Source organism: Myotis nattereri (assembly GCF_964212035.1).
Source record: "Myotis nattereri genome assembly, chromosome: 3".
Lineage (NCBI taxonomy): Eukaryota > Metazoa > Chordata > Mammalia > Chiroptera > Vespertilionidae > Myotis > Myotis nattereri.
In genome coordinates, this window is record NC_138077.1 from 80,419,690 (window position 1) to 80,434,170 (window position 14,481).

At 41.9% G+C, this 14,481-nt stretch overlaps 1 protein-coding gene across 8 annotated transcripts in view; it reads left to right on the top strand.

Moving 5' to 3' along the window:
• The first annotated feature begins 8,920 nt into the window (after positions 1-8,920).
• The window catches only part of TFG (trafficking from ER to golgi regulator), a 31,652-nt gene continuing 26,091 nt past the window's right edge, over positions 8,921-14,481 (top strand). For 2 of the 8 annotated variants that reach the window (XM_081086417.1, XM_081086418.1), the window contains exons 1-2: positions 9,173-9,327; positions 13,157-13,383. In XM_081086417.1, coding sequence (XP_080942543.1) covers positions 13,176-13,383 — 208 coding nt within the window. In that variant the 5' untranslated portion in view covers positions 9,173-9,327; positions 13,157-13,175. Of the gene's footprint in view, positions 9,328-13,156; positions 13,384-14,481 lie in introns of all 8 variants that reach the window. The other 6 variants (XM_081086414.1, XM_081086415.1, XM_081086416.1 and 3 more) reach the window with 6 other exon arrangements.

Here is a 14,481-nt window from a genome sequence, read left to right on the forward strand (position 1 = left end):
ACCACAAGAACCTTCAGAGTCACAAAGGAGGCACTGAAGACTGATTCTTCTTTTAAAAACAGTAAAGTGGTTTTTCTTAATTTGGTTGTTGGAGTTTGTTTTCTGTTTTGTTTGTTTGCTTTGGTAAGGGGCTTGTTCTCTCTTTTTTTAAAATTTTAAGTAAACTTTATTGATCTGTAATTTACACGAAATAAAATCACCAATTTTAAGTGTACAATTAGATGAATTTAACAAATGTATACACCTGTGAAACCACCACCCCATACAAGATTAAGAACATTTCTACCACCTTATAAAGTTCTCTCATTCTCCTTCCCAGTGAAACCCTTCCCGGATCCCCAGCCCTAGGCAACCACTGACCTGCTTTCTATGACCATGAAATACTTCTGCCTGTTCTCGAATGTCAGAGTCTGGTTTCTTTCACTCATCACTGTGCTTTTGAGATTCAGCCATGTTGTGTGTATCAGTGGCCTGCTTCTTTTCATTGCTTAGTAGAATTCAGTTGTTTTGAAATTAACAAACAAACAAAACAGAAACAAACTCATAGGTACCAAGAACAAACTGATGATTACCAAAAGGGATGGGGGTGGGAGCTGGATGACGAAGGTGAAGGGATTAAGAAGTACAAATTAGCAGTTACAAAATAGTCACGGGGATGTAAAATGCAGCATAGTGAATATAGCCAATGATACTACGAATGGTGTCAGGAGGGTACTAGGCCAGTGATGGCGAACCTATGACACGTGTGTCAGAGGTGACACGCGAACTAATTTTTTTGGTTGATTTTTCTTTGTTAAATGGCATTTAAATATATAAAATAAATATCAAAAATATACATCTTTGTTTTACTATGGTTGCAAATATCAAAAAATTTCTATATGTGACACGGCACCAGAGTTAAGTTAGGGTTTTTCAAAATGTTGACACGCCGAGCTCTAAAGGTTTGCCATCACTGGTACTAGACTTGTTGGGGGGTCACTTCGTAAGTTATATAAATGTCTAACCACTACGCTGTATACATAAAACTGATATAATATTGAATTTCAAAAAAAGGGGATTGTGAGTTACAGAAATAAATATATAACATGTCATCTTGCTCTAAAAAAATTTCAGTTGTTTGGATAGACCACATTTTACTTATGCATTCACTAGTTTATGGACATTTGGTCATTTCCAAGTTTTGAAAACCATGAATAAAACTGATATAAACTTAATACAATAAGTATTTGTGTGAACGTGTGTTTTCTCTTGAAATACCTAAGAGTAAAATTGTTGAGTCACAGAGTAAGTATATATATTTAACTGTAAGGAACTGCTAACCAGTTTTCCAAAGTGGTTGTATCATTTTATACTACCAATAGCAATATATAAAGTTTGGAGTTAGTTTTTAAAGTTCTGATTTGTGAAGCTTTTCAAAAAGTTGAAATAGGTTATAGATCCTTTTCCAAAGATACTGATCATGTCTCTGAAAAATCCTACTTAATATGTTATCCTTTCTTTAAACAAAGAAGACAACGAAAAAGAAAAGCAGAGTGGTGTGATCTAATGCTGCTATCTCTTTCAAACTATATTTCCCAGGGAACTACAGTCCAATTTTTATCTTCTTTCAGTAGAGCGTTGTTACACGTGGAAGTATGACATTGATAATTTGCTGAACTTTGATATAAGCTGCTATAACCATGATGCAACAGTTGAGACCTTCTGTACTTTTGCAATAACATAAACGAAGAGTTTTTGCTTTTGCTTTTTTTTTCCTGGCCACAGTACATACCAAGCAACTGCAGATTAGGACGCATGGTGGACAGGGAGTTGTGGTCCCAACTACAAGTTATGTGACTTGAGGCAGGACATTGGCCTCTCTGCACATAAGCCTGAAGCTCTGCCTCTGTAAGGGGATGGGTGGGACTAGGTGAACTCTGAATTCCCTACCAGCTCTAAAAGCAGGATTAAATTATTTTTAAATGAATTTATAATACTTTTTTCACCCAAGTATTGCATGTGTATATTTTTCTTAAAAAGAGAAAATAAATTAAAATGAGCATGCCAAAAGAGCCAAAATTCCCTTTGACTAATTTCTACCAAGGTCAGGCCCCTCCTCGCCTCTTCCTTTCTCTTCTCCCCACAGTTAACCACTGTAATAAGTTTGATGTGTATCCTTTCAGATTTTAAGAAATAGGTATACACAGAATTATATACCCACAGAAATTCAGTTGTGTGTGTACTTTTTTCCTTTCTCTCTTTTGAAAAAATAAGTGATATAGAGAACTAATTCAGTGGTTCCTAAGACCACCTCCAGATTCAATAATTCAGCAGGAGAACTTGCAGTATATGTATAGGATTCAGCATAGAGTCAGATTCATGACTCAAGATTAATTGCAGCAAAACAACATAAAACAAAATTAGCAAAGGAAGAAGTCACATGGGGTGAAGTGTGGAGGAAACCAGGCACAAGCTTCCAAAAGTTCTTTTCCAGTCACATAGGGTGTGCTTAGCTTCTCCAGCAATGAATTGTGACTGCACGTGTGAAATGTGGTCTACCAGAGAAGCTCCTTAGAAACTCAGTGCCCAGGTTTTTATTTGGGACTGGCCACACAGGCACCCTCTGTCTGGCATGTTCCAAAATCTCATACTCTCAGAAAGCACGCAGGTGTTCAGCATAAACCACATTATTTATACAAACAGGTTAGCACGGTGCACCATTTTTATTATTATTATTATTGTTTAAAGTATTACATATGTCTCCTTTTTCTCCAGTTGATCCCCTTTCCGGCCACTCCCCCCTGCAGGACAAACCCCCACCGCCCACAGCACAACCCCTCCACCCTTCTCTCTGAGGTTGGATGGTCTGTTCAGTATTACCTTGTCTCTGGATCTATTTTTCTTCATCAGTTTATGTTGTTCATTATATTCCACAAATGAGTGAGATCATGTGATATTTATCTTTCTCCAACTGGCTTATTTTGCTTAGCATAATGCTCTCCGGTTCCATCCATGCTGTTGCAAATGGTAAGAGCTCCTTCTTTTTTATAGCAGCATAGTATTCCATCGTGTAGAGGCACCACAGTTTTTTTGAATCCACTCATCTGCTGATGGGCACTTAGGCTGTTTCCAAATCTTAGCTATGGTAAATTGTGCTGCTATGAACATAGGGGTCTATATATCCTTTCTGATTGGTGTTTCTAGTTTCTTGGGATAAAATTCTAGAAGTGGGATTACTGGGTCAAATGCAAGTTCCATTTTTAAGTTTTTGAGGAAACTCCATACTGTTTTTCCACAGTGGCTGCCCCAGTCTGCATTCTCACCAGCAGTGCACGAGGGTTCCTTTTTTCTGCATCCTCGCCAACACTTGTCGTTTATTGATTTGTTGACGATAGCTATTCTGACAGGTGTGAGATGGTACCTCATTGTTGTTTTGATTTGCATCTCTCAGATGATTAGTGACCTCGAGCATGTTTTCATGTCTCTGGGCCTTCTGTATGTCCTCTTTCGAAAAGAGTCTATTTAGGACCTTTGCCCATTTTTTGATGGGATACAGTGCACCACTCTTATCAAAGAATGTTGGGAATGCTCCCAGAATCCTAGTTCCCAGACACTAGCTGTGGGCCAACCTTGTAAGCAGTCTTCCTAAGTACAGCAGTCTCTGGCTGCTATGTTAACTTTTTCCCGCACAGTAACGTAACTTTCTGAAACTTGCTTTTTCACTCAATAAAATATTTTTGAGATCAAACTGTATGTGTGTATATTCTTTTAATTGAGCTATAGTCTTTTCCTTGAAAATAATACATTAATTGGTATCTGTGTTCTCATGTGCAAGGGTTTCTCTGGTACCCCAGAAATAGAATTGCTGGGTCATACAGGGTTGGGTGTTCTAGATGTTGATAAACGTTACCATAACACCTTTTAGTTTGTATCAATTTATGCCCCTCTTCAGCAAAGTATTATGTCTATTTTTCCATACCCTTATAAAGTGTTACGAAACTTTATTTTTATCAAATTAATGTGAAAATGACATATTGTGGTTTACTTTGCATCTTTTATTATGCATGTGTTTTTCTCTGTTGAAATGGCTTATTGAAAATGCCTTGTTTAATTATGCAATTATATGGTCAGACAAAAGCAGGATCATTGGCATAAGTGTTAGAGGTTCAAGAGCTTAAAGGTTCCCAGAGTTTGATTTGCCATGTATAATTTCTAGAATCAGACATTTTGGTTTCTCAAAAAAGCTGAAAAGAGTTACTCTTTCTTTTGAGATATTTACTCATTTATTCATAGCTAGCGTATTATTTTATTTTTCAATTAAAGTTGACATTTAATATTATTTTGTATTAGTTTCAGGTGTACAACATAGTGGTTAGACATTTATATAATTTATGAAGTGATAATCTGCATGATATTTCGAGTCCCCATTGGGCACCATACTTAGTTATTCCATATTACTGACTATCTTCCCTATGCTATACTTTACATCCCTGTAACTATTTTGTAGATACTTATTTGTACTTCTTACTCCCTTCACACTTTTTCACCCAGTCCCTCCCCCCGCACAAGTCCCCTTCCCTCTGGCAACCATCCGTTGTTGCTTAAGCTCCTCTTAATCAAACGAAAAGTTGTAAGGTCACCGGTACACCTTGTGGCATTAGTCCTTCAACCTAAACTCTGACAAAGTGCACAGAGGAAAGTCAGCACTGTTTCCAGGAGACATAAATGAAGAAAAGTAAGCGATTTTAAATTACTCACAGATAACATTCTATATCATTGGGAGCTAGGAACTTACCAGTGATGGCTGCTCCTTGTTTCTGAAAGCTCGCCCAGTGAAATGGTGGGGAACTCAGTTTCCATTCTTTCATTCAATAAATAGGTATTTAATACCAACGACGCACCTAGGAAGAACTGTCTTCAAGGAACAACTTCTCTGATTAGGGGTTGGACATAGAACCCCATGATAAAGCAAAACATTTTAGGGTCTCAATAGATGTATAGACTGAAGTGTTTTGCTTAGCTGGTGCTAAGAATGACTCACTCAAAGGTACATGGTAAGAATATCATAACTTTCTCCTTTATTCATTCTGCAGCAGGGGGCAGCTTCTTTTGTTTATGCAAACAGATCTTTTTTTTTTTTTTTTGTCAGTGGAGGGGAGGCTGATCTGACCAACTGGCCCCTATTCGGTGCTAATGAGTTTCCACCTGCTGTTTGGAGTTTTCCTCACTTAGCTGACTGTAACCACAAAAGAGCTCATTCTCAAGAGGCACATAACTTCTTGTAATTTTCATCCAAGGAGAAACTTACCTCCTTTTTTTTTTTGGTTCCCTTGAGGGTAGCTGAGCTGACTGAAATTTTCAAAATGATTTATACTAACTGCTAAAGGAGAACACGATGAAACACAAGTTTCGTCCAACTTGCTTACAAGGCTCACAGTCATTGTTCCATTTCCTGTCCACTCTGAGATCTCCTGTTTTTCATTCTTAGGATTTCCCCTCTTCTATTTGAAAAGTTCTAGCCAAACCGACTTTTAGGAAGAAAGAGCAGATGGTAGGTAAGTGAGTTGACTGCCTCTCTCAGGACCACAACCCTTCTTCAGATGTCTGTGAAACACGGAAAGTAACCTTTGAACATAGAGCCTCATTTTGCCCCTTGATACAGGTGGGGTCAAAGGTATTTCTTTATATGAGTTCTTCTTTCTTCACATATTTCAAACTTTCACATTTCTGGTTCAAGGTTATTCTTGGTGTTCATATAAAACCAAATTCACCTTGACAGAGGATAAAGGGCCAGGTGAGCATGAAGTTCAATTTTCTCTGGTCCACTACCTTTCTAAGCTCCACACAAAAAGAGAAGGTAAAATGTTTTCTGCTTTACAAGTATGATTATATATGGAATTCCTAGAACAATTGATGCTTATATCAATAAATGTGACCCTGAGTGTTTAGCAAATGATAATTATTTGCTAACTTAGCCTTTTGGGCTTCACTATTAAAAAGCAGTAGTAACTAAAATCAGTGTCTCCACATGCTGTGGGAGAAACCATATTTTTGGTAATGGTGGTAACTGGATCAATTCAGGTTGTCACTCTGTGGGCCAGTTATCACCTGTATATTTTTGAGAGCCTAAGTACAGAGACTTGCAGCATCAGCAACCATCTCATTACAGAAATAGTAATAATTACTTTATTGACTCAACAGATGTTCACTAAATGCCTGCTATCCACACACAGGGCAGACAATACCAGATACAGATATGCTCATACAAGAGACATGTACAAGAGGCACAGAGTAAAAACTGAAAGTAAAAATTTGTGGTATACTCCCTAAAAGAAATGCGGTTCAGTAATGAAAACAAATGAACTCCAACTGTATGGAACAGCATGGATGTATTGAGTGCAAATAATTTATCCCAGAAAATCATAGATATATATACTCTACATAATGTCTATAGACAAGTAAAACTGAATATATTCCAAAGGTATACATATATATGTGATTAAACAATATAGAAGATTTAAAAAAAAAAAAAACCAAGGGAATGTTAACCACAAAATTCAGAAGAGAGACACCACGTGGGGGAGGAGTACATAGGAGGACAATTGGTAATACTCTAATCCTTGGGTTGTGCAGTGAGTTCTAGCAGTTCATTATGCTGTTAAATTAAATAATGTAACCCTATATAATAAAAGCCTAATATGCTAAGTGTCTAGTCGTCTGGTCGGCTGTTCAACCAATCAAAGCATAATATGCTAATGATATGCTATTGCTACTCAACTGCTCACTATGACATGCACTGACCAGCAGGGGGCAGACAGTTGACCAGTTGACCAGTCGCTATGACGTGCACTGACCACCAAGGGGCAGACGCTCAGACCGGTAGGTTAGCTTGCTGCTGGAGTCCGCCTGATCAGGACTGAGTGAGATGGGCCAGACAAGCCCTGGTGCCCTCCCGCGGTCCCTCCCCAGCTAGCCAACCTCCCCTGTCTCTCCCAGGCCCTGATTGTGCACCAGTGGGGTCCCTTGGCCTGGCTCCCCCCAAGTTCACGAATTTTGTGCACCAGGCCTCTAGTTGTTATATAAGGTCAAGAACAGGAAAGTTCATTGACATTTTTGTGGACAATTTAGTATTAAGTTGAAACAAGAAAACTGGCAGGAAATGGCTCTGGTTATTAAGTTGTTTATAACCTAAAGGGGGCAAATTAACAAACTCAGATGATATTTTTTGTGTGCTTCTCTATACATGCTCTTATATGACAGAAAATAAACCCAAATTTCCTCAATTTCATGCGCAAACACAATATTGTAAGCCACTTCCAGCTGGATAGCAGGAGGCAAATTTTTAAATAAAGTTCTTTATTACAAATTTTAAAATGTTTCTTTCTGGAGAGTCCTGGGGAAATGCTTTAATGTTGCATAGATGTCCTTCTTATCTCATGTCCCCTGAGCCTTTGATCTAGCTTCCCATTAATGCTTTACTCTCTCATTTCCCACTTCTTACCTCTGGCAGCTCCTGCTTCTGCTTTGACCTGAGGAATCATCACTACCCCATCTCCCAATCTGAACAGTGGTGGAAGGGAATAGGTTTTAACATTAAACAAGACTTCACTAATTGTTTGGGGATGTGGCACGAGGGAATTAAAACATAAAGAACCTCCAGCTACTTTCAAAGTCCACACACTCCAGCCCAACCACAAGACCACCCTATGAGTGCCTCTCTTCCTAGCTTCCAGCTGGCGCCAGTGTAACAGGGGTCAGTTTATTTCTCCTCAATTGCAGGACTGTTAAGTGAGTGCCTCTTTCCTGGGAGCCTAGAGTGAGTGAAGACATTCTTTCCCCTTACTCCAGGCCAAGGTTCATCCTCTTAATGTCCTGCCCTAGGATCTGACCTCTTTATAGGAAGATTGAGAGTGGTAATATTCACTTCCTGGGGAAAACATTTTACCTCCATTCATATTTGAGTGTTTTTATCCAATCTCAATCTGAAAGTCATCAAAATATTATTATTGGGTAACAGACCATTTGCCCAAATCTGGATTACTTAGTTCTAAATAACAAGTAAAGAACTGTTTTTGGAGAAGATAAAGAACTCCCCCGCCCCCCACTCTTTCTATAATACTCTGTCCCTAATTCCTACAAGTAATTAATTGCCCCAAAACAATATACACAGTTGGAAAATACAATTCAGAGGCAAAAAGCATTCTGACATATTTCACTTTCAAACAGATTTTTCTAAAAAAGACCACACTATTTACAGTACTAAAAGAACATGACTTCTCACTCTGAATTCACTTTACTCAGGGCCTTCTATCCCGCAAAGAACTGGGGACCAGGTCAATTCAAATCGCTTAGTTTCTATCTGAAAAGGCAAAACTTGCTTTCAACTTTTAAAATAGCACTCTCCCCTCTCTTCCCATGTAGGGTTCAGTCTGAGAGTCTGAGTCTGGGCACTTCTTACATAAATGTATTCAAAACAAATGCTTTAGGTAAGGGAGAGGGGAAGAGGATGCAGGGCATGCTGAAACGCTTAAAAAACAAAACAAAACAAAAAAAGGCTTGTGGAATCCTTAATCAGCCTCGATTTCCCAGCCTTTATCCTGTACACACTCATAGGTTTGTCCCGTTTCGTAAACGCTACTGGAAAGTCCTTGCTCACAAACTGACTCATCCTCCTTCCAGCACAGCGCTTGGCAAAGCGTAGGCGCCCACAAATGAATGAATGAGTTTGTAGAAGAAAGGCGGGAAAAGGTTAGTTTTTGCCAGCTATGACACGGAGAACTGCAACGATCACAAAACAACCAAACGCACACTTGGACAAATGCCCACTTTCAACCAGATCCAAAAAGATTGCAGATCCGCACACTACCCGCCCCGCCCACGGGTGATAGGCGAGAAGTACCGTACCAGCTGTCAGGAAAACCGGAAATGCCTGGTCAGGCCCCGCGCATGCGTGCATCCGCTCAGCTCGGACTTCCTCTACTTGGGTCATCCAGTGAGAAAGCAGAGACTCGCCGGCCCGGGCCCGGGCAGCCCCTCGCCCCTGCCGCTGCGCATGCGTCGTGGGGTGGTCGGCTCGCCGTGAGGCGGAGCGAAAGGACAGATTTCCTCCTGGCTCCGCCCCTCTTCTTCCCCACCTGCCACGTACTGGGCCTGAGCTCTCGCTGGGTTTGGTGCGTCCGTGCGATTGGCCGGAGCCCGCGCGATCCTACGAACGAGGTGCGGCGGCTGCCGAGGGCGGCGGAGTGGGCCTTGACCGCAGCCACCCCGACGCCCGAGAGCCCCGAGGCCTTGCACCGCTCGGGTCAGCGACGACCCGCGGAGAGGCGCCAGCGCGGCCTCCGCCAGCCGGTATGGCCGCTGGGACGGGGGCGCGGCCGCGTTCTCGGACAAAGCGGGCGGTGGACGAGGAGACGCCGGGAGGGCCTCGTTCGCTCCCGCCGGCGCCGGGCGGTGGGGCCGGAGGGGCCTGGCTGGGGGCTGGAGGCCGGGAGCTCGGAGGCCGGGCGGGGCCTCGCGGGGGAGGGGCGGCGAGGCCGCGGCGCGGGGCGGGGGGGAGGGCGAGGGGTCCGCGGTGGCGGGGGGCGGGTCTCGGGGGGCGGTGGGCGCTGCGCCGGGCCCCCAGGGGTCGGGCTGCCCGAGGGAGAGCAGGGGTGATGGGGGGCCCTGTGGGGGCCGAGCGCCTGACCGCCAGCGGGGACTCCTTGGAGAGGCGAGAGGGTGGCGATGGCGCCTCTGGGAGTGAGTTGGTCGGGGTCCCGCCAGAGGAACCTGTTTCCTCGGCTGTGCTGGTGCTTATTCCGGCGCCCCCTGAAGGCCCAGTCCCGTTCGGTAGTGAGGAGGGTTGCTAACTTTTAAGCCTCGGCTCTGCTAGGCACGGTACAAAGCCGTTTAGCGTACGTGATCTCACTTAATCACAAGGATCCTCTCACAGATACTCCCTTCTTGCAAGTGATGAAAACGAAGCTTCCAGAAATGCGCGGGTAAGGTCGCAGAGCCAGTGGTGGGATCTTCACCGTCTGGCTACGTTGCCCCTGGTCAGGCAGGACTGGAGGCTCCTTGGATTCTTTGGAATAATCCAAGGTTGATTTTGCTGAGAATTTCTTTTAAAAAAATGTATTTGTATTGAATTTAGAGAGAAAGGGAGAGGAAGAGGGAGTTAGAAACATCCATGATGAGAATCATCAAGTGGCTGCCTCCTGGACGCCCCCTACTGGGGATCGAGCCCGCAACCCGGGCATGTGCCCTTGGCCGGAATCGAACCCAGGACCCTTCAGTCCACAGGCTGACGCTCTATCCACTGAGCCAGACCAGCCCGGGCGCTTAGAATTTCGTAAGGGAAATTGCTACCCTCTTGGACGGGCCTGATCCCGCCCCCCCTGAACTTGGCAGGGCCCTCCCAGCGGGGTGGATTTGGAGGTTTGGCCCCTGGACGAACCTAGACCCTGGGTCTTGACTGCCTCTCCGTACTGCCCGTGGGCATGCCCCTGTGTTGGCCAGTGCTGAGCTCGGTGCTCCTGCTGGGAAGTTGCTCACCTTAACGGCTGGGCCATTTCTGGCCTTCAGAGGGCGTGGGGCTGGGACAGGTGGGAGGAGAAAGGCTGTCAGGCCCCAGCAGCAGTCCTGGGCACGGTTCGTGCATCCCCATGTCTACCTTGTGACTGAAGTTAGGGAAAAAGAGGACCCGAAATTATGCCGATACACACACTATATGTGGGGGGTGGTGGTGGGGGGGGATTTCCCCGGGAAGGGAAAGTTCTGTGGCACCCTTAGTTTTGTGGTATGTGTGCATGCCTTCAGGAGGTGACGGCACAAACTGGGCACAGCCTTTGGAACGAAGCCCCAGTTCCTGGCCACAGGGAGTTTACAGTCCATGGCACACACCAAGGAGTGAGTGAGTTTGCAGGCAAACACGACAGATACAAAGTGAAAGAGACTCATGTTATCCCGTCCATAGGCGAGCAAGAATCCCGCCCCCCCCCCCCCCCCCCAACAAAAGGACATACATACTAGAGCAAATAAACATAAATAAAAATTGGGATGGAAATGTGGTGTTTCTATGAACTGAGGAGGCAAGTATAGACTACTGTTAAATAGAGGAACTGGAGCAAATTGATCTGCAGGTCTGGTCTTTTTATTTTGATTAAATTTATAGGGGTGACATTGGTTAATAAAATGATACAGGTTTCCACTGTACAATTCTATGACTCATTGGTGAGCAAGAATCCCCTCATAGTTAAAACGACATACATACTATCAGTAATATCTGATGTTGGAAATTTCTTTTAATTAGGAATATGTCTATTTCGGGGAGTCACTTCTAGCTATATAATGAAGGTACATTGTGAAGGTCTGACTTAGGAGCTGACCTAATAATACAGCGTTCTCCTCCCACTTCATCAGAACTTTATTATGTCTCATTCATGTTCTGTTCAGGGAACAAAAATCAAGTCTTCACCTACTATATGTCAGGTTCTATTCTAGGTGCTGCTGAGAATAGATAGTACCATCTTGCTGAAGTTAAGCCCTGGTCCTTAACGACATTATTGCTGATTTACACAACCTGTAGGTACTAGAAGGTGACATTATTTTACTGAAGTTCTTTATTGCTCTCAGGCTGCAAGGCCCACAAGATGGAATCTTCACCATCTTGTTGAAGTAATCATACTTCAGAGCTTGGAACATAGCAGGTATTCCAGTAAACTTCCTGAACGAAGTCAGGTTTGGCTAACAGGTAAAGCGGTTGTATAGAGGTTTCAGTTAATCACAGTCTTCAGAAGTCCATTGTGAAAGAGTGCAAAGATAAAACTGACTGTATTCTTATTTCACATTGTGATAAGCACAGCATCCAAACCATGGATCACAATCCACTCTGTTATGAACTGACCTGAGAGTGTTAGATTCAGTATTTAATCTCCCCTTTTATGATGAGGCATTAAAGGTTTTTTAATAAAATGTAATCTCTTCAGAGGATGGTGAGAGAGTCTAGAGACATTCATTTAAGGAATAGTTGGAAGGATATAGGGCATTTATATGCAATATTCATGAATTGAATTAGGATTCATAAATACTTCAAATATTTTAATGGTTGAGATATGTTGGGGAGCAGGTGTGGTGCTTACACACACAAATACACATACATATGCACATACACATATACATACATACACACTAATTGTAGAGCACTGTGGAAACAAAGTATGATGTTAATTAATGAAATAACAAATTTAAGAGGAGAAAATAGAAAGCTGCCATAGTAAAGCATGAGTTGAAGCCAGAATGTAGCCAGTAGGAGATAATAGGATGCTTTAAGTATTCGGAGAGATCATTTGCTTGGGACAGGAGGAAGGAGGAGTTGATGCTAGGGAAATGCTCAGTGTTTCAAGAACATCTTGGTCTTGAAAGAGAGAGAGGCCTGGTGTGTTGGGAATAAATCAAAAGGTGGCCAAAGGTAAAAAGCAGGCAGACCAGTTTGGACCTTTTTACAATAATTCAGGCAAAAGATAATGGTGGCTTGGATCAAACTGATTAGAAGTGAAGACAGTGAAGTGATTGGATTCTAGAGATATTTTAAAGGTAGTGGCAACTAGATTTTGGGTTCCTTAGAAATTTGGTTGATGTAAGGTGTGAGGAAAAGAGAGGAACTAATCTTATATAATAGTAGCGTAATATGCTAATTAGACCAGCCATTCTTCTGGACGAAGCCAGGGCTGCGAGGGAAGCCCCGGTCCCGGGAAGCTGGTGCCAGCAGCCGGGAGAAGGAAGGCCCACTCTTGCACGAATTTCATGCATCAGGCCTCTAGTATATACTGTATATAATCTTGAACAACTGGAATGAAGGAATTGTTATTAACTGAGGTGATGAAGATTATAGGAGAAGCAGATTTTGGGGGGAAGACCAGGAGTTTGTATTTAGACATGTTAAAATAGAAATCTAAATGGTAATGTCAGATACGCAGTTTAAAATTTGGATGAAATAATAATAGACATAAAACAATGAAACTTATGTTATTGTGCACATAATAAAGTTACCTCCAGACCATTTTAAGGTGAGTATGGTAACATTGGAACAGTGAATCTCTTTTGATGGTCAGAATTTCTTAGATTCTAATAATAGCTTTGCTTTTCAGCTTTTAATGTATGTTTTATAGCTGTTTAATGATCAAAACCATTTTTTCAGTGTTTCTCTAGAATTGTATATGTCTAACATCCTGGAGTCCACCATGAATGGACAGTTGGACCTAAGTGGGAAGCTAATCATCAAAGCTCAACTTGGGGAGGATATTCGACGAATTCCCATTCATAATGAAGATATTACTTATGATGAATTAGTGCTAATGATGCAAAGAGTTTTCAGAGGAAAACTTCTGAGTAATGATGAAGTTATCATAAAGTATAAAGATGAAGGTAAGAGTGTTTCTAAAGTTAGTTTTAAAAACATAAGTTTTATTATGTGTTCTTTTGCCAATATTTCATTGAATTCTCTCAGAATAAAAATTTCATCCCATTCATGGTGATTTGAGTGCCCACTTCTTTTATTAAATGGGATGTTTATATAGTTAGTTTTCTTTTATGAGTTAAAAATAGCTAAGGAATATTATTAATAGAAGGGGTTTTAAGTGATAGAACACTGTCACATATATTTTTACAAGCATTTCTTTTTCTCTTTCTGCCTATGCAATTCTGGCTTCATTTTTGCTTTTAAAACCAAACTTTCACTCATATTTTCCAAAGTGGAAGGTGTCTCAGTAGGTATTGAATGAAAAAGGATTCCACGGTCAACTAAGCCTGGAAAAGCTTGTTTAAAAAAAGACAAATGTATTTCTTTATTGTAGGAAATTATGCTGATGCAAATTGTCAGTTTATACTAGCAGGAGTGGGGAACATCTGGCCTGCAGGCCACATGGGCCTGAGAAATCATTTGGTTTGGCCTGCCAAAGCATTAGGGGTGAGTTAATTAAATGGTTGACCAAATATAGCAGGCTAATTTTAAGTTGGTAATTTTGTTTGGCACACGAATGATGTTATAAATATCCAAATGGCCCTTGGCAGAAAAAAGGTTCCCCACCTTTGCTTTATAGCATACAGTATTCCCAGACTTATTGACCACAAAACTATTTTTATGGAGATGGATTTTTAACATGAAAAATGTTTTTACTTATTTATTTTATATTTCTTTATTGATTTCAGAGAGGAAGGGAAAAGGAGAGAGAGATAGAAATATCAATGATGAGAGCGAATCATTGATTGGCTGCCTCCTGCACACCCCCTACTGGGGATCGAGCCCACAACCCAGGCATGTGCCCTTGGCGGGAATTGAACCTGGGACCCTTCAATCTGCAGGCTTACGCTCTATCTACTGAGCCAAGCTGGCTAGGGCCATGAAAAATGTTTTATTAAACACACAGTGGGACTACAGTAGTAGACTCTTTATTTCCTTTTCTTTAAACCTGTTTTCTTTGTTAACATCTCTACTGAAATTGTACTTTAGGTGGTTACCAGTAT